The sequence below is a fragment of the Coptis chinensis genome, chromosome 2 (genome assembly GCF_015680905.1).
Source record: "Coptis chinensis isolate HL-2020 chromosome 2, ASM1568090v1, whole genome shotgun sequence".
Lineage (NCBI taxonomy): Eukaryota > Viridiplantae > Streptophyta > Magnoliopsida > Ranunculales > Ranunculaceae > Coptis > Coptis chinensis.
In genome coordinates, this window is record NC_141457.1 from 101,584,365 (window position 1) to 101,606,203 (window position 21,839).

Sequence of the window (21,839 nt, forward strand, 5' to 3'; positions counted from 1 at the left end):
GTGGGTTCTGAGTTAGATTGGGGCAGATGTACGATCTAGAGCATTTTGAAACCCCTTTGATGCTAATTCTCAATGACATTTAAGTCGATTCCTTACCTATATTAAACTTATTAAATGTTTTTAAATATTGTATTAAAAGAAATTAATCAATTACAAAAAAAAAAAAAAAATGGTTGTATTAATAGTAAGGATTAATACACTATCCAAGAAATTTTCAATTAATCAATTACAAAAAAAACGGCTGTATTAATAGTAAGGATTAATACACCATCCAAGAAATTTTCTACACCATTTTTGAAATTTTGAAACGCCCGTAGTCTTTTGGAATGACCTTTTACACAATATTATACTCATAATCAATTTGTAACATTCTCATAATTATGAATCATCAATTTACCCATCAATATAATGTACCTACGTTACATTTTAGTCTTTGGAATTATCTTAATTTTTCCACAATTGTTGTTATTCTTAATTAAAACGGTAAACAAGCTATGATATGAGGTTAATTAGTATTCTCACATTAATTAGCACCATTAAAAGGCACCTCTAAAATGTAACCACTACTCAATAGTCAATAAAAATGACAATTTCTCTTAGACTAGCTCTTAGTTTTATTTGTTTTTGCCATTGCTTTTATTCTCTATTTTTCATTTTTCATTTTATTTTCTCATCAACATTTTATGTGTTTTCTTCGTTTATTGCTTTTGATTGAGTTTTAAATTATTTCCATTTAATTCTAACTAATTTGTTTTAGTCATGTTAGCCTTTTTTTTTTATGGTGTGTAACTTTGATTTTGGTACTTTTACATATTTTTGTGAAGCTAATGAATACTATTGGCAGGTTTAATGCATTTCTAAAAACCAAGGACAATGATATGGGGTTCAACAATATGACATAAATTTCATTGTTAGTTTGTTACGTACGTTGTTACTCTGTTCACTTCATGTTGCATATATGATATTACCAATGTTTAAGACATATTTGTCTTGATACGAATTATATATAATACTAATTAACTGTGTTGTTGTTGCTTTAAGAGCAGTACGTACATGTTTCTTCGTCAATTTTAATCTATCTCGAGATTCAAGAAACTATGGCTTCATGATGTTCTCAGAGTTGCTAACCATGCAAGGTAAAACTATATTTGTTCATTTCTCTTGCGATTGCCCACAAATATTTGTGTATGTTTTTTTGTCGTGCAATTTTAACATTAATAGTAGCAATTAAACATCAACAATTTCTTTATTTGCTTTCAACTTTTTAGCATGTTTGGATTGATTTACTTTGTAGTTTCAATTTGTTGATGATGAAGGTGTCTAGGTGCAAGACAATATAGCTTGAGTGGTTTTTTTTTCTTTTATTTTATTTTCTTTTTCTTTGATAAACAACTCGAGGTAGTTAGTATGCTGGTAGAAGCTAGCCATAGCCCATAAGTCTAACACAATGTTATTCACGGAAGAAGAATGATTAATGTTCTCCAATGAGGCAATGAGTACAATATTGGTTTTGAGTTCAATTTGTTTTCAGTTCAGTTTAAAATTTTTGTTTTTGTCGTTGTTAAAAATATATGTCTTTTCCTATTAAGCACCGTTGTGACTATCATTCATTCTTTTCGCGAAACCTTGCTGCAATCTCTATTGGTAATAATATTATTATTTCTTGACCATATCAGTAGCGAGTTTCTTTTGTATCAAGTAAGATTGGTGGGTACTTGGGTAGATTTGTACATCTTTTTCAACCCCATTTCTTAAATTTTTATTTTCTATGGTATTCCTATGTTATTGATATTTTATCATAAATTATTTTGCTTATTAGTTTATTAACAATAATTCCCCCCACCTACTATTATGTCTAATTTGTTCTACCCAAAACGGTTGATATTATAGTTATATAACTAATCAAATTCGTGGAGAATCAATTAATATATATAAATTTACAGGGCGGAACGTACAAAAAATTTAACGTTTATGTTGATTGCATTGCTTTGTGACTTTTAACAGAGTGGTACTACACGGACCTACTTTAATTTTAGACCTACTATTGCGACTCACTATATTTGGATAACATTAGTTTGCATTGCAATACACACGGACACGTATCTCTATGTAAATCAATGATATGATTAGGACTTTTAACACATCGGTAGGTTCAAATAGTAGGTCAAATAAATTGGGTCGGTGTAGCATTACTTGCTTTTAATACCCGACACAATTGTTAAATTTCAAGAGCATAATACAATGATACGATCTATTAGAAGGTTATGAGCATTCAACTAGCTTGGTTATATATTTATCGTTTGTGTTGAGAGTACTGCTCTTAATACCCGACACAAATGTTAAATTTCAAGAGCATGATACAATGATACGATCTATTAGAAGGCTAGGAGCATTTAACTAGCTTGGTTATATATTTATCGTTTGTGTTGAGAGTTTGTGTTTATTTTCTTGAAAAGTTGCCTCGCAATGACCTCATCTTCAAGGTCCTTTTTCTTAATACTTGATTTTATTTTGCTGATGAGAAGATTGTCTTGAAGTTGTTGGTAAAAAAATATGTAACACAAAAATACAATTTAGCATGAAAGGGTAATATATTGAAAGTTAAAATTACATCACATGAAAAGTTACCGAAATCTAAATATAAAAACGATATAGCATCCACTAAATTTACAATAATGAAATTTGAAATGGTAGAGTACTTTAGAAAGACCATGCACTCAATTCTTTAGAAAGCCTAGCAAACATGTGGCGGTTTGTATTCCAAAACGAATCATTGAAGTTTCCTTTTTTCTTTACCGAAAAATTATTTGATTTTTCAAGACTCCCATTAGTGGCGGTCGTTACTCAACTCCCTCTTCGACTTCCTCTCCCCGCCCCATTACTAAATCCAAAATTTTCTTTTTCTTCACCAGAAAATTAATTGGATTATTCAAAACTGCCATTAGTATAGTCGTTACACTGCACCCTAACCTCTTTTGTTTATCCATTTTCCTTTCCCATTCAATTCAATTATTCAATAGAACCACAATTCACGTATAAAACCCCAACTCCCCACTCTCTCTCTCCCAAGATCGGTGGTTTATGAACTTGCTCAAACTCACTTGTTGTAACCATCCCCCATAACTCTAGAAGGCTTCTATAAGGTATAAAACAACTGCAATTTCCAACATCATTGTCTAAGTCTTCCTGTCTTCGTCAATTTCTTAGAACTAACTTTTTTCAATCATTGTTCATTGGGCGAATCTTAATTCCAATTTTAGAATTCAATTTGGTACTTGCTGCAGAGTTTTCATTCTTTTTCTTTTATTAATGATACAATTATATAGTTCCAATTCACTTGGTAGGTTTTCTATTTTCTGATTTTTATAATTGAACAAGTTTAATGAATCCGATCATGTTTGGTAAGTTTTCATTTTCATTTCATTTTGAATTAAGCTATTTTAGTTTGAATGAAACTATGCAAGTCTTATTTCAGGTTGCGAAATGGTTTTAGATTGCATCGTTCAACTTGGATAACTAATTAATAAACTCTTTATTTTTCTTTTATTAATGATACAATTATCTGGTTCAATTCACTTGGTAGGTTTTCTATTTTCTGATTTCTATAATTGAACAAGTTTAATGAATCCGATCATGTTTGGTAAGTTTTCACTTTCATTTTATTTCGAATTCAACTATTTTAGTTTGAATGAAACTATGCAAGCCTTATTTCAGGTTGCGAAATGGTTTTAGATTGCATCGTTCAACTTGGATAACTAATTAATAAACTGATGCAAATTGTTTTGTGTTTTCTGCTTACATACATTTCGTAAAGACCATTATGGGAATTTTCGTAGATTTATTGTTTTTTTGGTGTTCTCGACTGTGAGTACAATATTGAGAACTGTTGATGCAGTCGTGTGCTCCATCTTACTTTTATAAACCACATGTCATCAAGGTGTTAAATATACTCGGTTTGTGAGTATATTGGAAGAAATAATAACTACGTTTAGCTTTTTTGTTGCTTCAAATTCATTGGAGGTTATACTTATGCCAACCGACATGTATATGCAATGTTAGATGCTTTAGTGAAAACCAAGAAAAGTAGGTGATCCCCCCCCAAGTTGATATGCATTGATTTGATTTTTCTTTATTCTGATATACTTGCATGCCATTTTGTATATTGACTCCAGGTGCAAGTGACGCTTACAAGGAGTGTTGTGAAGGACTGTATGGACTTGGTGTTTCAAGTCCTCATTAGACTTCCTAATTAACAACTAGAAAATTCAAAGGCAAGTATGTTGGAAAGTGGTCCCAGCTCACTTTCACATATTATATGTTACTGATGCTTAATCTTGATATTTTCTTGGGTGAAAATATTTCAATTATCAACGAGAGGGTGTGATAGTTGAGACATGTGCTCCAGTTCTATGTGAGCAAATGGACATCATGCCAAATCTGCAATGGTGTTGAAGAAATACCAACTTAACATAATATTTTAGTCAAGCATTTATGTAAAAGAAAACATGTTTTAGTGGGGATTAACCCGTTAATAATGGTGGAATGATTTTGTAATGTTATTAATTTTGGTGTTAAATTTTCAGGGTTACGAGTCAAAGTTTTAGTAGATGTATCTACCAAAGGCTTTGCGTGATAACTGACTTAAGAAGCAAACTCATGTGCTCGATGTCGTAGTCTGTTTTTGTTACGTTGAAGCATTTGCTTGGCAAAGAGGCTTTGTTATCTCAGCTACCAAAGATAGTTAAGACACGATGGATCTTCATAATTATTTTTATCCATGGTCAATTTGAGAATGTTTTTTTATTTTTTATTTTGCATGCATGTTTACAATATTATTATTATGGCATGTAGTATTTTATTTTGAGTAAACACATTTGAAAATAACTGGTTATTCATCTGGCTGTTTTCACCTTCACTCATCTTCGTCAACACATATGTTTTCACCTCCACTCATCTTCGTCAACACATCTTCATTCATCTCTCCCAATCTTTGCAACTCTCTTACCAATTCTCCTCTACTCATTTATTTATTTATTTTCTTATGCAAATCCTATTTTCTTTCATCTTCTCTAAAGTTATTGAGTTACGAATTGATGAAGAAGAAGCTGAAAAAAAGCCATTAATGGCGCTACAAAAAAAAATCAAATACTATTTAATTTTTTATGCTCCAATTCCAATCGTAGTTTCGTTGCAGTTTTGTTAGATAGTTGATTATCCATAATTTCGTCGGTATTCCATATATTTACTCAAAATACCACTGGTGGTATGATGTTTCGTTTCGATTCCGTTTCGGTTATTTGGAAAACTGAAATAATTGTCGGAATTCATCCGTGATTCCGTTCAAAATCACGAACTATGGGTGCACCAACGTTAATACCACAAATAACATAACAAGCACTTCATAACAAATTGTGCCGTAGGCACGGGTGATACCTAGTATATATCTATATAACAAAATAGGGTGGTGTCGGACCAACCACACCTCCCCCTAACATTTGGATTAATTTTATGACATGGAGGATCTAAAAGATGATGGGGTGTGTGCAACTTTGTTAAGTCATTCCATAACCATTTGGTCAACAAAGGCTACATGGGCTGGGCTTTTAACATTGGGCCCTTTACACTTTGTGAATGGACACTATAACTATTTGGGATGGGCCTTTTATGTTAGGCCTTTTTACACTTTTTGGGCTTTTTAAGTTGGTGGACTTGGGCTGGGTTTTGCCGCGACGATTCGCGGCCGTCACGGGGCGGATGTGCATCGGGCCAAAAGCGCCGCGCATATTTTGCCGCGTCTGAGGGGTGGATCTTGGCGTCGGCGGCTACAGATATCTGTATATGCCGCCGCAGACGCACGGGCAAATAACAAAGATATAAACAAAGAAAAAAAGTGTGGGACCAACCATCTCAATTCCTAATTTTTAGATTTTGTTTATGATGTGGAGTATCCAAGAGTGCTAATGGGGTCCTAATAGAGTGTGTTGGTAGTGATCAACAAGTGCGGTTGGGTTTTTTTGGGACTAGGTTTTGGTTGCAATTCGGATAGGTTTCTGCTAGACTTTTGTGAGATTAGATTTCAATTGCAATTTTTTAAAAATCAACGTTGCAAAGAATGTGCTTTTCCTTGCCGTACGCCAAGAACAATATACTAGTTGAGATACAAAACAAAATTTTGACCAATTAACAAAATGATATATATCCACCAGTATATTGATATTCTTCTATATATCTTAGTTTTTGGGTATGTTCGAATTCAATATTTTAGTCTTTGTTTATAAGATTATAGATTCATTAGTACTCGATTATTATTATTTTTTTGATAAAGGTACTCGATTATTAGGAAAGTTGTGTACTAGAAAAAACGGCTACAGTTTAAGTTTATTAATTTGATGTTATTTGCTCATAAAAAACCCCTCGGCCGATCCTAGTTTTAACACGCAATGTAGTCGTTCGTACTTCGTTATCTCATGAAATAACGCACAACATGGCAATATCACAATACCAGACAATTTCTCAGCAATTGAGAATCGGCATTGAAGTATATTTACTATATACGATTTACTCGAGAGAAGAAGATGTAACCAACCAAAATGGCACGATCTCCACCTCCCACTTCAACAAGAAATTCCGATGGATTTACCGACAGTCAAGCTGCTTGGAAAAGGGTCATAATTAGAAATCATGATCAATAGACCAATCCATTGATTGCCAAATAAAAGTATGGAAAACCAGCGTACCTAGCCATACGTACAATAGCTATTATCCTATTATTTTGGTTCATGGGTCCATAGCCGGCCAAGAATATGACCCACATACACTGTAGCCAGTTTGGACCATGAAAAGGTTCCCCAACTTTACACCCTCAAACAAAGCCAACCTAAAATGAGTTATACTGAGAAAAATTGAAAATTGAAAATTGAAAAATGAAAAAGGGTGCCATCAGGTTGTTAAAAAGGACGATGGAAATCAACAAAAATCAAGATTGAGTATTTATGTGCCCCACCTAACTTGAAATGGTAAAATTTTCCGATTGTGGATGCCAACATACCACGTAAGTACAATCCGACCTGGCTTTTAAACAGTTCAAAGTGCTATTGTGTAGTTGTTTGGTACTTAATCGTATAGTTCACCACCAACAAAAAAAAAGATACTGAATCGTAAAGCAATAACAATTATAGATACTGTTGAAAGTTAAAACCTCTAGCTGGTAAATGGTGATACGGAAGTATTTAAGAATAAGAAAAGGTATAAATATTTAATAGTGATAAAGAGAAACAATTAATAATTAATCCCGGACACTGTAAAAAAACTGGTGATTGTAGAAGAGTATAATTTTCCAAGGAAATTAATATTTAATATCGATAAAGAAAAACTTAATAATATTTAAACCAAAAAGCTAGTGTATGCAGGGTGTATCCATGCGCAGGCATCTGGGTCACTTATATAGACAGGGAATTCGTATGTATTGCAACAAAGAAATACTGTTAACGACTTTTATTCCTGCACACATATACATCGTGATGCACCCTAGATGCCCTCATACTTAAATTTGATGGTCTTCTCTACATTAAGGCTTTAAGCATAGAAATAAGCTAAATCAGAACTAGAGTTATATATAAATCGACTATGCAATTGTTTCTTGTTTGCCACGCACCATATGATGACACATGTATTGATTTGCAGAATATTGAAGTCTTTGATATGGCCATGGTGTTAGTTAGCTTCCAAATATTTAATTATAACTTACAAGGTTTTAGGTTAGTTTTTAATAATAAAATGGCAACAACTGTTAGGCTCCTACCGGTTATACCAGACAGACAAAGGCACAAAGCTTCCTTGGACCCAGCAAGAGATCCTCATTCGTTTTCCATGTCTACTTGCACATCTCTTTCCCAAGAACAAGAGTTTGGATTCTACCACATCTAGCGAAATGCTTTAATTATCCAAAATTTCACATATAGTCTTCTCTTCGGACAATTGCACCAGCACCATACCCGCTTTTGTCTGTTATGGTGAAACACAGAATAACAGATGCCCCGATATATATCACCACATTGGTTGATATATCGAGATATTTACTTGTAGTTCAAGTTGAAATATTGTGTCTTTGACGCAGTAATCATTGATTTATTGGCATTGTCTTGCTTGTAAGCCAATTGTAGGATTAGACAACATTAAATAAACGATGACACTAAGGAAAATAATAAATTTGTGGAAAAAGAGGTCCCACTTCACCTAATTGTGGCACAAAAAATAATTAGGGCGTGAAATTCGTTCTTGTGAAAGGTCCCCAGTATTTGATAACTCTGTCAAATAACAATCTGATGGTGATGTTCATGGTGTCATTTTCATAGGATATAAACATAAGAGGTGATATGTATATCACTTTATAATTCACATGTACTTGAGTTCTGATTTTTTATTCCATTTGGAATGAAAAGCATTGATAGTGTTGAAGCTTCTATCATTTTAAAGCCTCTCAATCTTGATTGTGATCAAGTATGGTGGACTCTTATAACTAAAAGTTGTTATCTGAACCATAAACTAAAAGCAAAATCTATCATAGGGAAGACAATGCGATGTACCATTTCTGTGTTTTATCTAGTGCATGGGGTGGAACTGTATTATCAGCATTTATTGGGGGGCATAGTTATAATTTAATATCATCATACCCTAATTAGTGCACAAGCGGGGTCTCTAGTCTAGACTGCTAAGCCTGTCATCGATCAGTTTATCATTGAAACACAGACCAAAAATTAGCCAAACCAAACTGCTAATCTTGTTTTTCGGTACAATTAACACTCGGTAGGAACTCAAAGCTGTTATGTCATAAGGAAATATAAATGTCAATTGAAAATTGCATAACTAAATCTGATCTGGAATTCTAGCTTACCAACCAAAAACTGTTTTCTTTTAGTCCATTCTAAACTAGATTTAAAATTTTAAAAATTTCAGTATATATCAGACAAACTTTACAAAATTTGGGCAAGAGTCAATACCCAAAAGAGATGTTGGTCACTTGGTCCAAGTGTCCAACGAGAAACTAGCGTAGGAGTAAAAATAGGGAATCAAAATCTCTTTGACTGGTTTTACAAGTTTTTAACTGTAATAACTGCTCTGTCAAGTGTTTAACTGTTCTTACCTCTGTTCCTATATTTTTAACTGTTGTAACACGTAATCATTGTGTTATATATAGTGCAATTTAATAAAGAAGAGGTTTTAATTCTACGCACGTCATTTACCTGATTACCAGACAAGGAGAGCTGACTCAAGTAGGCTTATCACGTCAAATTAATTATCCACCTAATTATTGTTATCATATTAACCACCATTATTATAACAAAGATTAAAAACCAAGAATGATATCACCAGGAAGAATTTTATATCCACAAACATATTAAATAGCAACAAAAGCAGCTAGGAATTTAGTAAAAAAGAGTTTTACACCTGTTTTTAAAATTTAAATGGTCGATATTCGAATATTTGGTTATAATAATTAAGTTGAATGTGTTTGGTAATATGAGAATAGGTCTGAAGATATCACTCAACTAATTGTATGGTGTATGTTGCAGCATTTTTGAAAGCTTATGGATGAGAGAGAGAGAGAGAGAAAGGAGATGATGTTTAAAGACTTAAGAGAGGTTTAGGTCTACCTACTGGTTGTTAGAAGATTGAACACCTTAACCATAGCAACAAACTCAAGAACAACAACAACAACAACAACTACTACTACTACTACTACTACTACACGGTTAGCAAGAATTATTACGAAAGAAATAAGATAAAGTGTGATTAATGAGTTTGAGAAACAACTTTTTTTCTTCATGGAAGTGGGGTTGTGTGAAATTTCACGTGTTAATGAATGAATGATGGATGAAAGGATGTTGTGTGTATAAGTTTTTGAGTACGTATTAAAAAAAGAATAAAAAAAGGACAACACTTATAAGTTGGTTCTTTTGTTAATATGGCTGATGTTGTTGTTGCTGCTGCTTTTGTATATTTTATTTGAGAATTTTGGTTTGTATTGGTTCAATGAAAAGAACTTGTTTAGTTTTGAATATTGGGATCAGTTGTTTGTCTACGTTTTAGGAAGTCTGTTTCAGCCGATCGGGTCTGATTTCCATGCTTTTCTGCTCCCCAATACACAAACACTCCTCTTGTGTTTTCAGGTATATCTTATTCTTTCGTTTTGATTCAATCGATGATGTTAATGGTGTGGGCTGTTCTGCATGATGATAATAATGATTACTGAAGAATAAAGTTTAGATTTTTATCTCTATATTTTGAAAATTACGAGTGTCTCTGTGTTTCCTTTTGATTTTCTTTTGGTTTCTGAGTTTCTTCTTACTTGTCTTGTCTTTCTGGAGTCTGGGTGTTTTCTGTTTTCTCTCAATATTGTTTGACTTGTTCCAAGAATTGGTAATTCGAGCAGTTCATATGTTTTTAGTATAGTTTGTGGTTGTAATCCTTTAATTCATGTTTATCTTCAACACTCTCCTTTTCAAAAAGACTCCAAAAAAGCCAAATTTTGGATGTGGTATGCTTGAGGTTCCTACTTGGGATATTTTGAGTATTTCTATGTATGTAATTGTTTGTATTAGTTTTCATGTTTTTATTGAATTTTGAAGTTATCAATAACAGCAAACTGTGTAAATAAAAGAAGTGGATTAGTTCTTCTATTTTGATGTTGTTTGTTTTGTTTTGTTTTTTAGCTAATACCCCTTCTCCTCTTCTTCTTGATTCAGCATCAGTTTGTGGAGGGCATCGAATTTCTTTGCAAATATAACTGGTAATGTTTTGTGATCCAATTTCATCTCCTAAACCGGAAGTTTCTGAGGTTGAGGAACAGGAAAGATGGCTACTTATTTTCCTGATTCAAGCAACCAGAGAAATGTTGTGCCTACCATGTACCTAAGAGATCAGACTGCTACTTCATATTCTGAAGCACCTGGTATTCCGAATAACATGATGATGTATTTGAACTACTCGACGGCTGGGTCATATTCGGACACCATGGCTGGGAATTCTCAGCAGCATCAAGTTGAACTCCCATCTGTTGGAGATTCGGGACTAACCCCATCGCAGCAGGGGATGTTATCAAATCTTGTCAGTTCTCATACTGGAGACCAAGTTTACAACGCATGGAGAGATGGAAGAAATGAGATGTTTATGCAGCCAATGGGTGGGCCGTCAACCATACACTCTATTGGTGCACAGATAAGTGGTTCAACAGTTAACGAGGATCCCCAGATGGGCTTACGCCCACAATTAGGCATTTTGGATGGTGGGCAGAACTTGCAGGGACAGGGACTATCTCTCAGCCTCAGCACACAATTCTCGTCAGCTGTTCCCGTCCCTTCTTTCCAGTTCCGACATCCTAATGCACTCTCATCATTCTTGAATTCTCATCCGTCCATTTCAGGAGAAGGTGGTAGTGGAACTGGCTCATGCAGAGACGATGAGAATTCTCCAAATAAGCAATCGAGAAATACAGAATACTTGCCTGGTTACCCTGGAGGCAATCATGAAGCAATCAAACAGGAAACTTTCAACAACCTACAGTGCTCTCTTGACCCCAAACAGATGCATTCCGGCTCTTCTCCATATAATTTACCAGGTTTTGCAAGCACTATTCCCAATTCCAAATATCTCAAGGCGACACAACAACTGCTTGATGAAGTAGTCAATGTCCGAAAGGCCCTGAAGCAGCACGATGCAAAGGGATTCAGAGACACTGATGCTGGGTCAAAGGATAGCACTACAGTACCACCTTCTACCAGCATGCCTACAGACAGTCAAGAAACTACTCACTCTACCATTGAGCTTTCTCCTGCTGAAAGACAGGATTTGCAGAATAAATTGACAAAACTCTTATCCATGTTGGATGAGGTGAGCCCTCTGCATTGTTTTATTGTTTTACTTTAGGTAGTCTAATTCTTTTGGACACTGATAATGAATTATCATTATATATTTATGGTGATTGAGCGGTTGTGCGTATAGTTCTTGACATGGAAGAGTTGTCGCTCTTGACCCTTACACCCTCTTGTCCTGCTTGGATATTATAAAAGGTTGTCAGGGAACGTGGGAGACATGAGAGTTCAAAAAGTTCATTAGGTTTTTAAGCTACTTCTAGTAGTTGGAGAAAATTGTACAATTTTGCATTCATTTTGCATAATATTGCAGTTTGCAATCTTTTGTAATGCGCCGAGTAGGTTTTCCTACCAATCTACTGTTTTGACAAGCACACAGACAGTTTCGTAGTCAGTTATAGCGGTTGACCTCTAAGTATTTTGCACAAGCTTAACCATCAAAATGTCTTACAACAGGATCAGATGTGGAAAGTTTTCCATATGCAGTTGAAGTCTAGGATTAATCATCTGATCCGAAATTCTCACGTGTTCAGTTTGTCTATTCAAACAAAATATCATCTAGCCATTAACTTCACGCAGACTTTAGAATGTCGTCAAGTCTTTTGTTAGAGAAAGTGAATACTGCAAAAATTTTCACAAGAAGAGCGATCTAGAGGCCTCTGTCCTCGATTAAACAGTGAGAATTTCTTTGACTGGGATTCTGAGAAATTCTGAGCTTGCAATTTTGAATTACAGTACAGTTTGTGATGAAAGAGCCTCTGAAATTGGTAGGCATATATCCTTTATATGTGTTATCATTACAAATTAGAAAATAAGTTTTGGTACTCTGCTTCGTTTGATAACAATCTGGAGAGTGCACTGTTGATTACACTGTCAGTTGTCAATCCTGTTGTGAGCTCGTTAGCATATCTCGGTGTAGAGCCTTAGGTCAGTTTTCTTGAAGGACCAAGAGGTGCTGATACCAGCATAGAATGCATACATTCTTAGTATCAATGAATTAAAAACATCTAATAGGGCATTCATCTGCAGTATATCTGGAGAAAAAAAAAACCATTTCTACTCTCCTAAATCCTTGATTCCTCTGTAGTCTGAACGGGAACCAAGTACATATCCCTCATTTATTTATTCCTCCACCCCTACCCTCCACAAAAGGTCTTGTATGGTAACATTGTCAACAATATGAAATCTGTTTGAGATTCCTTTTGATTTGACAATGTAAAAAATATTGTTTTGGTCTTGTGGAAGTTGATATAAATTGCTTACGTTCTATGAGATGCAAATGAGCATGGTTTGGTTTTACCTGCGAGATTTATCTTATCCTATTAATTATCTTGCCACAGGTTGATAGAAGATACCGACAGTACTACCATCAGATGCAGATTGTAGTATCATCTTTTGATGTAATTGCAGGGTGTGGGGCTGCTAAACCATACACTGCACTTGCTCTAGAGACGATTTCCCGTCACTTCCGATGCTTACGGGATGCAATCAGTGGCCAGATCAAAGCAACACGCCAAAACCTTGGTGAGCAAGATACGACTGGGAACAACAAGGGCGGTGGAATATCTCGACTCCGCTTTGTGGACCAGCAGCTCAGGCAACAGAGGGCTCTTCAGCAGCTTGGCATGATGCAGCAGCATGCTTGGAGGCCTCAGCGGGGCCTACCTGAAAGTTCAGTTTCTATTCTTCGAGCTTGGCTGTTTGAGCACTTCCTTCATCCGTAAGGCCTTTGCGTCTACCCTGTGCATTTTTATTTTCAGAAAGAAGTTCTGTCTTCTAACTTTTTGTTGTGTTTCTCACAGCTACCCAAAGGACTCGGATAAAATCATGCTCGCAAGGCAGACGGGCTTGACCAGAAGTCAGGTAAAAGATTAGAGAAATTTGAAGTTACCTTCTAACGTTGACCCAAATCAAGAACATGTACAATGAGATGCGTGAAGTTCAGGCTACTCCGCATTCATTGACCACTAGTAACGTGAAAATATCTCAAGTGCCTGCCACTAGTGATCATGGTGGGATTACCGTTCTCCCCTCCTGGTCTCTCTCCTCTATCGTGTTGTCATGGGGGTGAGGTTAAGTTTTGGGCAATTCCACATTTAGAAAGGCCAGCTATACTAGAATCAATATTTTGAAAGTGGACAACACCAAGTCATCCATATGTTCTTTGATTTGATTAGCAAATTTTCCTTACCATCTTATTGAAAGATGTATTGAATTTCTTCTGTAAAGAGGAGGCCAAATGGAACCATTTGTATATTTCTGTTAGCTCTATACACAGTTACACACTATCTCCGATCCATGGTACAACATATCCGTAACATCGGTCAATATAGATCTGTTTGGGGTCTGCTCGACACGACATATATGGATATAACTGAACTAGGTTTTCTTGCTTTTAAGCCTTGGTCGAAATATTATCCTGATATATATCATTTTGGGGGAAAATTCATACTTTTACCGATATATTCGTATTTTGAACCTTGCTCTAATCTCTCTCCTTCTGTTGTACTTTTGCCCCCTTATCAGGTCTCAAACTGGTTTATAAATGCACGTGTGCGTCTTTGGAAACCGATGGTCGAGGAGATGTACAAAGAAGAATTTGGCGACATTGAGTTGGATTCAATTTCTTCATCTGAAAATGCATCCAAATCAGCGAGGGATGACATCAAGGTCTCTGAGGATGGGAGGGAGGAGTTGCAACAGAGTGTCAAGCCTCCAGCTACTGAGAGATGCCAACCCAGCCAATTTCATGAATTAAAAAGCAATCCCATTACAGATGTAGAAATGTCTGGGTCCGCGACCAGAGCCTCTTTCCAGAACCGTCCTCACGGAGATGATGGCATGGACTACGGAGGAATGAGATTAGGAGGAAACCCAAGCCACAATGTGGATCATTCCAATCTTTTACAGGACACAATTGTTCATTCTGATGTGAGTAGCACTGGGAGGTTCTTATCCGCCGATGCATACCATATGTCAGAGTTAGGAAGGTTTGGCAGTGGTGATGGGGTGTCACTCACATTGGGGCTGCAGCATTGCGATGGCAGTGGCCTGCCTATGTCTGGTGGGACACAACACAATTTTGTCACCATGAGAGGGGACGAGATGTACACTGCAACCACTTCTCTCGGGCCTGAGACGACAGATTTCGACTGTATGGATCCTGGGGACCGACGGCACAGGTTCAGTTCATCCCATATGCTGCATGATTTTGTAGCTTAAGATGATGCTATTGAAGCTCATCTTCTGATAAGAATCCAGAAACAATAATAGCTTGCTTTGAGGCTTGAGCTATTCATTTTGGTACCCATCGTCCCATACTGCTTTGCAATATGTTAAATTTGAGCCGGTATGAACATTACTATGGACGTGGATATCATCAGTGAAACAAAATTGTAGTATAGCAAGAAATTGTGGGGGGTAGGTAGAATATTTGTATAGATATAACAACATATTTTTGTGTAATTTGTTCATGAATGACGACTCGTGCAATTACTTAAATTTGGTATTGGAAAAGAATTATCATCCCATTTAAGATGCTTAAACCGCCATTGTAAATTGCTGGGCAAACCATTAAAAGTTATCGGTAAGACTGAGACACCAAATTCCGAATCTGATGTGGTCTAACGCTGCTCCTGCATCTACAATTTCCGAAATTTAAAACCTACTCTTGGCACGTTGTTTTTGAAACAAAACGAAAAAACTAATTTAAAAACAATTGTAGTGCCAACTGCCAAGGGCGTTTGACACTTCGACTTAAACGAAGCAAAACCATAAAGAAAAAACAAAACAAATAAATATAGATAAAAATCTTTAAAAAACAAAAGTTTTGTTGGCTAACCCTTACGCCGCCATTATAAGGTAGATACTAAAAGCCAGAGTAGATAGAAAATGGAAAAAAAGATTCTTGGGCCAGGCCCATAGTGAGCAGAAAGAGTCCAGTCCTGAATTTTGGACAAGTGTGGGCCATGCTCCCATGCCTTTTAAAGCTGCTAGATAAGCTCTCATATCCAGTTCGATGGTGAGGAGATACTAGTGCTCTTACCCAAAACAAGAGCAGAAACAAAGAAGCAGAACCACTGTGTATTGCATGTATGCATGTAAGTATGTACATATGTTATTCAATTATTCAAAGTAGATTCATTACTTGTTGTTTATGCAAAGAAAGCTTGTAAACTTGAAACTTGAAAAGATAAGATAGTGCTCAACGACAATATGGCAATAGCTTTGTTACATACCATGTCACCACTTCCAAACCCAAGTTCAACTAGTACAAAAAAATCATGTTGTTTCTTTTCACATATCCCAAATCTTCATACCCCTTCACTCAACAAAGGGTTTACAAAGATTTTAGCATCTACCCATCTCTCAATACCAACAAAAGAGACTGTTTTCACATTGCCCAATTGGAGAAATGGGAAGAATGATAACAAAACCAAAGATTTGAGACTAAATGATGCGTTTTTATACTTGGAGTACATGGTTGGTAAAGGTCATATTCCTGATGTGTTTCAGTCCACTCAGTTGTTATATGATCTTTGTAAGTGTAATAAGATTAGAAAAGCTATTAGAGTTATGGAGATGATGGTAAGTTCTGGTATAATTCCAGATGCTGCTTCTTATACTTTTTTAGTGAATCAGTTGTGTAAACGAGGGAATGTTGGGTATGCGATACAATTGGTGGATAAATTGGAGGAATATGGTTGCCCACCTAATACTGTTACTTATAATTCACTTGTTAGAGGGCTTTGCATTCAGGGGAATTTGCAGCAGAGCTTACAGCTTTTAGATAGGTTTCTGCAAAGAGGTCTTGTTCCCAATGTGTTCACTTACTCGTTTTTGCTCGAAGCTGCATACAAGGAAAGAGGGGCGGATGAGGCGATGAGACTCTTGAATGAGATCATTGCCAAGGGTGGGAAGCCTAATTTGGTGAGTTACAATGTATTGTTAACTGGACTTTGTAAAGAGGGTAGACTCGAAGAAGCCATTGGATTCTTCCGGAGTTTGCCATCTAAAGGGTTTGATCCAAATGTGGTTAGTTATAATATATTGTTGAGGAGTTTGTGTCATGAGGGGCGGTGGGAGGAAGCGAATGAGCTCCTTTCTGAGATGGTTGGTGATGATCGCACCCCGTCCATAATCACCTACAATATCTTGATTGGTTCACTTGCGCATCATGGGCGAACTGACCATGCCCTTGAGGTCTTGGAGGAGATGGCACATGGTCGATTTAAGCCCAATGCTGCAAGCTACAATCCTATAATTGCCCAGTTCTGCAAGGAGGGGAAGCTGGATCTGGTAGTCAAGTGTCTGGACCAGATGATCTACAGGCACTGTAATCCTAACGATGGGACGTACAATGCTCTTGCTGTGCTTTGTGGTAAGGGGAGCGTGGAGGAGGCCTTCTCCATAATCCAGACTTTGGGTAATAGACAAAAATTATCTATGCATGATTTTTACAAGAATGTTATAACAAGCTTGTGCAGAAAGGGGAATACTTTTGCGGCATTTCAGCTTTTGTACGAGATGACGAAAAACGAGTTTACTCCTGATTCGTACACTAATTCATCCTTAATCAGGGGTTTGTGTATGGAAGGGATGCTAGATGAGGCCATGGCGATTTTTGAAGTAATGGAAGAAAATGATTACAGGCCAGATATTGACAATTATAATGCCCTTCTACTTGGGTTGTGCAAGGCTCAGAGGACGGACATCTCGCTGGAAGTTTTTGAGACGATGATTGAGAAGGCGTTCATGCCTAATGAAGCAACATATACTATTATAGTGGAAGGAATTGCCCATGAAGAAGACTTGGAACTGGCAGCAGATGTTCTAAAAGAGTTGTATGTGAGACAAGTAGTGAGTCGGAATACTGTGGAGAGGCTCGTGATGCAATATGACCTGGAATAAATAGCTCTTTATGTCCTGTGAGGAAATGGGACATTTAATCAGTTGTTTGTGAAGATCAAGGCAACCTCCGTCTTCACTAGTTTGATAACTTTAATCTTTGATTGGAATAGAATGTGCTGCGTTGTGCTTACATCAAAGTGGAACTCCAGTTATGGATTACATTGGTGAGTGAAAGTAATGAAAGGTGATCAACTTTTGAAGCATGCACCAGTTTGAAACTTTCCAGTGGAGGGGATTTACTTAGTCAAGCATTGCGGTGACTTCGTCTTTGAGATTATTTTCCTCACTGATCAATTTTCGTCTGGTCACCTCAATGCCTTCCTTAAATTCATATTATGTGTCTCATTTTAGATAACATAACAAATTTGTATCTTGTTAATTGTAAATTTCCATGGAGTATCCAATCTTCATCTCTTGGCGAAGTATGCAAAGATCTAAGGTGGAGTATCTTAAAAAATATTGTTTTTATAACTGGATTACTGGATAGATCATGTTTACCTGACAGGTGTTTTTGTTTCTGTTTTGGATTTATTCTCCACGTTTGTTTTCCTTTTAGCATGTCCTTGGTCTGCCACTGTTATATCTTTGTTTGTCCATAGGCAGATTACTCTGAGAGGGCAGTTATAACGAAGTTAGCATTTTGTTTAAAGGGGACTACTGTATAAAAAGAGGAATGCATTTGGTTAAATTAGGAAATTTTCAGCTTTCGCCAAATGAAGTGCAGCAAACAAACTAGTAAGACACTAGTTTTTGAGCCCGTCAACGAACGGGGATCGTTTTCATGTACGTATTAATGTGGAGTTATCTACGAGTAGATAAATATCCATAGTATTTACTTAATTATTAATATAAAGAATGACAAATAGGTTGATCTCAAATTTGGCAATGAGCATATGACATCAAATTAAACAAATAAGATGTAACCTGGTAATTGATGTGTGCCATTTGTTGCAATATATTGTTCTTAACGACTCAAAACATATGTGGTGAATAATAAGCAATTATTTTAAACATTTGAAAATTGATAGTATGATAGTATGATAGCATGTTGCAGTTTGGGAGCGTTGTTGCACTCGAAATAATATAGCGACAATCACATTGTGACGGGATATCACATGAATTCCAATTGTGAACTCCATGAATTTTTTTTGAGATGTTTTGTTTTTTCTTAGTAAGTCCAGTTCTATGAAAATCATAATTTATAACTCGGCATTTCAAATATATCACTTATTATAATTTGTATTATGAAGTTAGATACTCCAAGGATTATAGGAAAAATACTACATTAGTTTTTTGCATTCAAATAATTATGCAGTAAAACAATAATTTTTTTACAAACAAAAAATAAGGCAATTGGATATCTGACATAGCCATTGAATAAGCTCTTAATATGAATAATGAATTTGATCGGCTTGTAAACTTTTGCAAATTGAGTTCTCAGCTTTATAACCTTCTTCGCATGATCTGATTTAAGAACAATGACTGAGTACTTCTTTTGAATTCTCGGGGTCATTTCCTAATTTTGTTTCCCCGAGCCACCGTGTAATTGAAGACATTGAGGACGTCGACTTCATTTACATTTGAATTCCGAATGTGGTATATCAGAGTTCGATATTAAGGACTATTACTTCATTCTTTCTAATGAACGTAGCACTTTTTCAATTTGAGTGCTAATGTCAAAACACAAAATAGACGTGAAGGCATGAAGAAATCAACTACATACTTTTTCAACTTTAGTAAAGGAAAGAAACTACATATTTGAACGACAGATTTGAGTTACAATGCACCTTATTAAGAAAAAAAAATTTAACATGCTCGTGGTAGTTGCTACATTGTGCAACATTTTGTGTTCTATTTTATATTACGATGTAGGCAAACCTTAACAAGAGGAGGAAGTGTTTTATACTACAACATGCTTTGAAGATAATCTTTATATAAGATGTATGTGAATTAAGAATAATAAATAGCTGGAAGAAGAAGAATAATTGGTGAGATTAGAATTAGAAGTGCAGAAATAAACGAAGCCCATTCATTCTATGATTAAATATGATATTTTGTTAGTTGTTCCACCAGATTTTCGAACGCGTTATCATCTTCTTCAAGCCTGTCTTTCCCATACGCCGTTTCATGATCAATGGTTTGAAAGATAATCTGCATATCTTGAAAAGCCCAAAGTCTTCTAATTATGTATGTACTTTACAAAAGCCCAAACTTTAGCCCATAGTTGTGTCCTTGGTCAGAGTATTATTTATTAAGAATTTTTTGTTTATGTATAAACTTGCGCCCAAAGTCTTTTAATTATGTATGTATTTTACAAATGTCCAAACTGTGGCTCATAGTTGTGTCCTTGGTCAGAGTATTATTTATTAAGAACTTTTTGTTTATGTATAAACTTGCGCTTACATACTGAATCATTAAGTTGTGATCAACGAATTGGAACGATAAAATTCGTATTAACCGAACTATTATTTATTTGCTACTATTTATCAACGTATGTGGAGTTGATAGTGAAAACGAACAACGTATCTAGCAAAAAAAAAAATGTACGAACAACGTGAAAAACCCAAAGTCTTCTAATTATGTATGTATTTTACGAAAGACCAAACTTTGGCCCATAGTCCATTAATCTGTTAAACTTTTAAAATTGTTTGGGCCTCATTGTTTATTTTTTGAAAAAACCCAACTTTTTGTTCATGTATAAACTTGCACTTACATGCTAAATCATTAAGTTGTGATGGAAGAAGAATCAACGAATTAGAACGATAAAATTCCTATTAACCAAACTATTATTTATCTGGTACTATTTATCAACGTATTTGGGGTTTATTGTGAAAACGAATATCGTATCTAGCAAAAAAAATGTACGAACAACGTGAAAAGCCCAAAGTCTTCTAATTATGTATGTATTTTACGAAAGTCCAAACTTTGGCTCATAATCATGTCCTTGGTCAGAGTATTATTTATTAAACAAAATATAAAAGAAAATTGAACTGCAAGTTAATTAATTATCTATATAAACAAATTTTCCAAAATATTTCACTGTTCTTTGAATATAATCTTAATTAGCAATTCTATAAAGATGTTCTAAACCATTGATGTTACCTGGTAAGTAAGGCTCTTTCCACTTCCAATTGGAATCAAAACAAATTAAAAGCATCATATGCACTCATTATTGCGTTGATCAACTCTTGATAGGTTTTCTAAAAGCTTTCTCCGACTTAAAGAGGAGAAGTGCCCATTTTTAGAGGAAGCCTTCTACAAAGAAATATTATTAATAGCAATTAAAGAAGGTTGTTGTTACTACAATATAATGAAAGTAGATTATAAATATGTCTTCCTACAAATATTTGGTAAATTTTATTGATAGAACTTACATTGATAATTCATGAATGTACCTCAACAACTTATATTCATATCCTCCGGTTGTCTCCATAATTTGTTAATCTCGTTATATAATTTTTTACGTGTTGAAAACCATGCTCATGGATAATAACGTGGCCTATGAGTGCCAACGAAATTAAACAATCTACACAAACTTGAGTCCAAATACCAAATTTTTTTTTAAAAGGAAAAAGAAAAACAAAAAACAAAACCCCAACTTTTAAAATTGCATAGAAATAAAATTGTAAGAAGCTTTTAACAATATGCTATGATACAGAACTCCAACTTTTAAAATTGCATAGAAATAAAATGGTAAGAAGCTTCTAAGCAATCATGAACAATATACTAAAATAGTAGTGTCACAGCCCGAATTTCTAAACAATTAAAAAATGAATATTTGAGATATAAACATCTCAAACATCACTCGGTTCAATTGTCTAAAAACCCAGGCTATGACGGGGTCGATACAACACATGTCAAAACCTAAAACCCACATCATAAAGAATCTTAACAACAAAAATAATCTCCAAAATTCTCTTTATTACTTTATTAAAAGACTATCTTCCGTTAAAAATCATCAATATACAATTCTAAGAATAAAAGGTCTTCAACATCGTATTCTCATTCCATATGAATATGAAACTACGTTATTACATACTTCTAAAAAAAATCAGACCT

At 35.2% G+C, this 21,839-nt stretch overlaps 2 protein-coding genes across 2 annotated transcripts; both read left to right on the top strand.

Moving 5' to 3' along the window:
* The first annotated feature begins 9,364 nt into the window (after window positions 1–9,364).
* LOC147519706 (BEL1-like homeodomain protein 7) lies at window positions 9,365–15,371 on the top strand. Its single transcript, XM_086591263.1, has 5 exons — window positions 9,365–10,169; window positions 10,746–11,889; window positions 13,211–13,590; window positions 13,673–13,733; window positions 14,397–15,371. Exons 2-5 carry the CDS (start codon window positions 10,855–10,857, stop codon window positions 15,090–15,092), a joined length of 2,172 nt encoding a protein of 723 aa, XP_086447389.1. The 5' UTR covers window positions 9,365–10,169; window positions 10,746–10,854; the 3' UTR covers window positions 15,093–15,371.
* Window positions 15,372–15,868: 497 nt separating this feature from the next.
* Window positions 15,869–18,298, top strand: LOC147519707 (Pentatricopeptide repeat (PPR) superfamily protein). Its single transcript, XM_086591264.1, has one exon. It carries the CDS (start codon window positions 16,086–16,088, stop codon window positions 17,778–17,780), a length of 1,695 nt encoding a protein of 564 aa, XP_086447390.1. The 5' UTR covers window positions 15,869–16,085; the 3' UTR covers window positions 17,781–18,298.
* Window positions 18,299–21,839: the final 3,541 nt, after the last annotated feature.

Coding starts and splice junctions, on each gene's coding strand:
- LOC147519707 (XM_086591264.1), top strand. CDS start 16,086: ATGGCAATAGCTTTGTTACATACCATGTCACCACTTCCAAACCCAAGT.
- LOC147519706 (XM_086591263.1), top strand. CDS start 10,855: ATGGCTACTTATTTTCCTGATTCAAGCAACCAGAGAAATGTTGTGCCT. Junction 11,890..13,210: donor TCTTATCCATGTTGGATGAG/GTGAGCCCTCTG, acceptor ATCTTGCCACAG/GTTGATAGAAGATACCGACA. Junction 13,734..14,396: donor CGGGCTTGACCAGAAGTCAG/GTAAAAGATTAG, acceptor CCCCCTTATCAG/GTCTCAAACTGGTTTATAAA.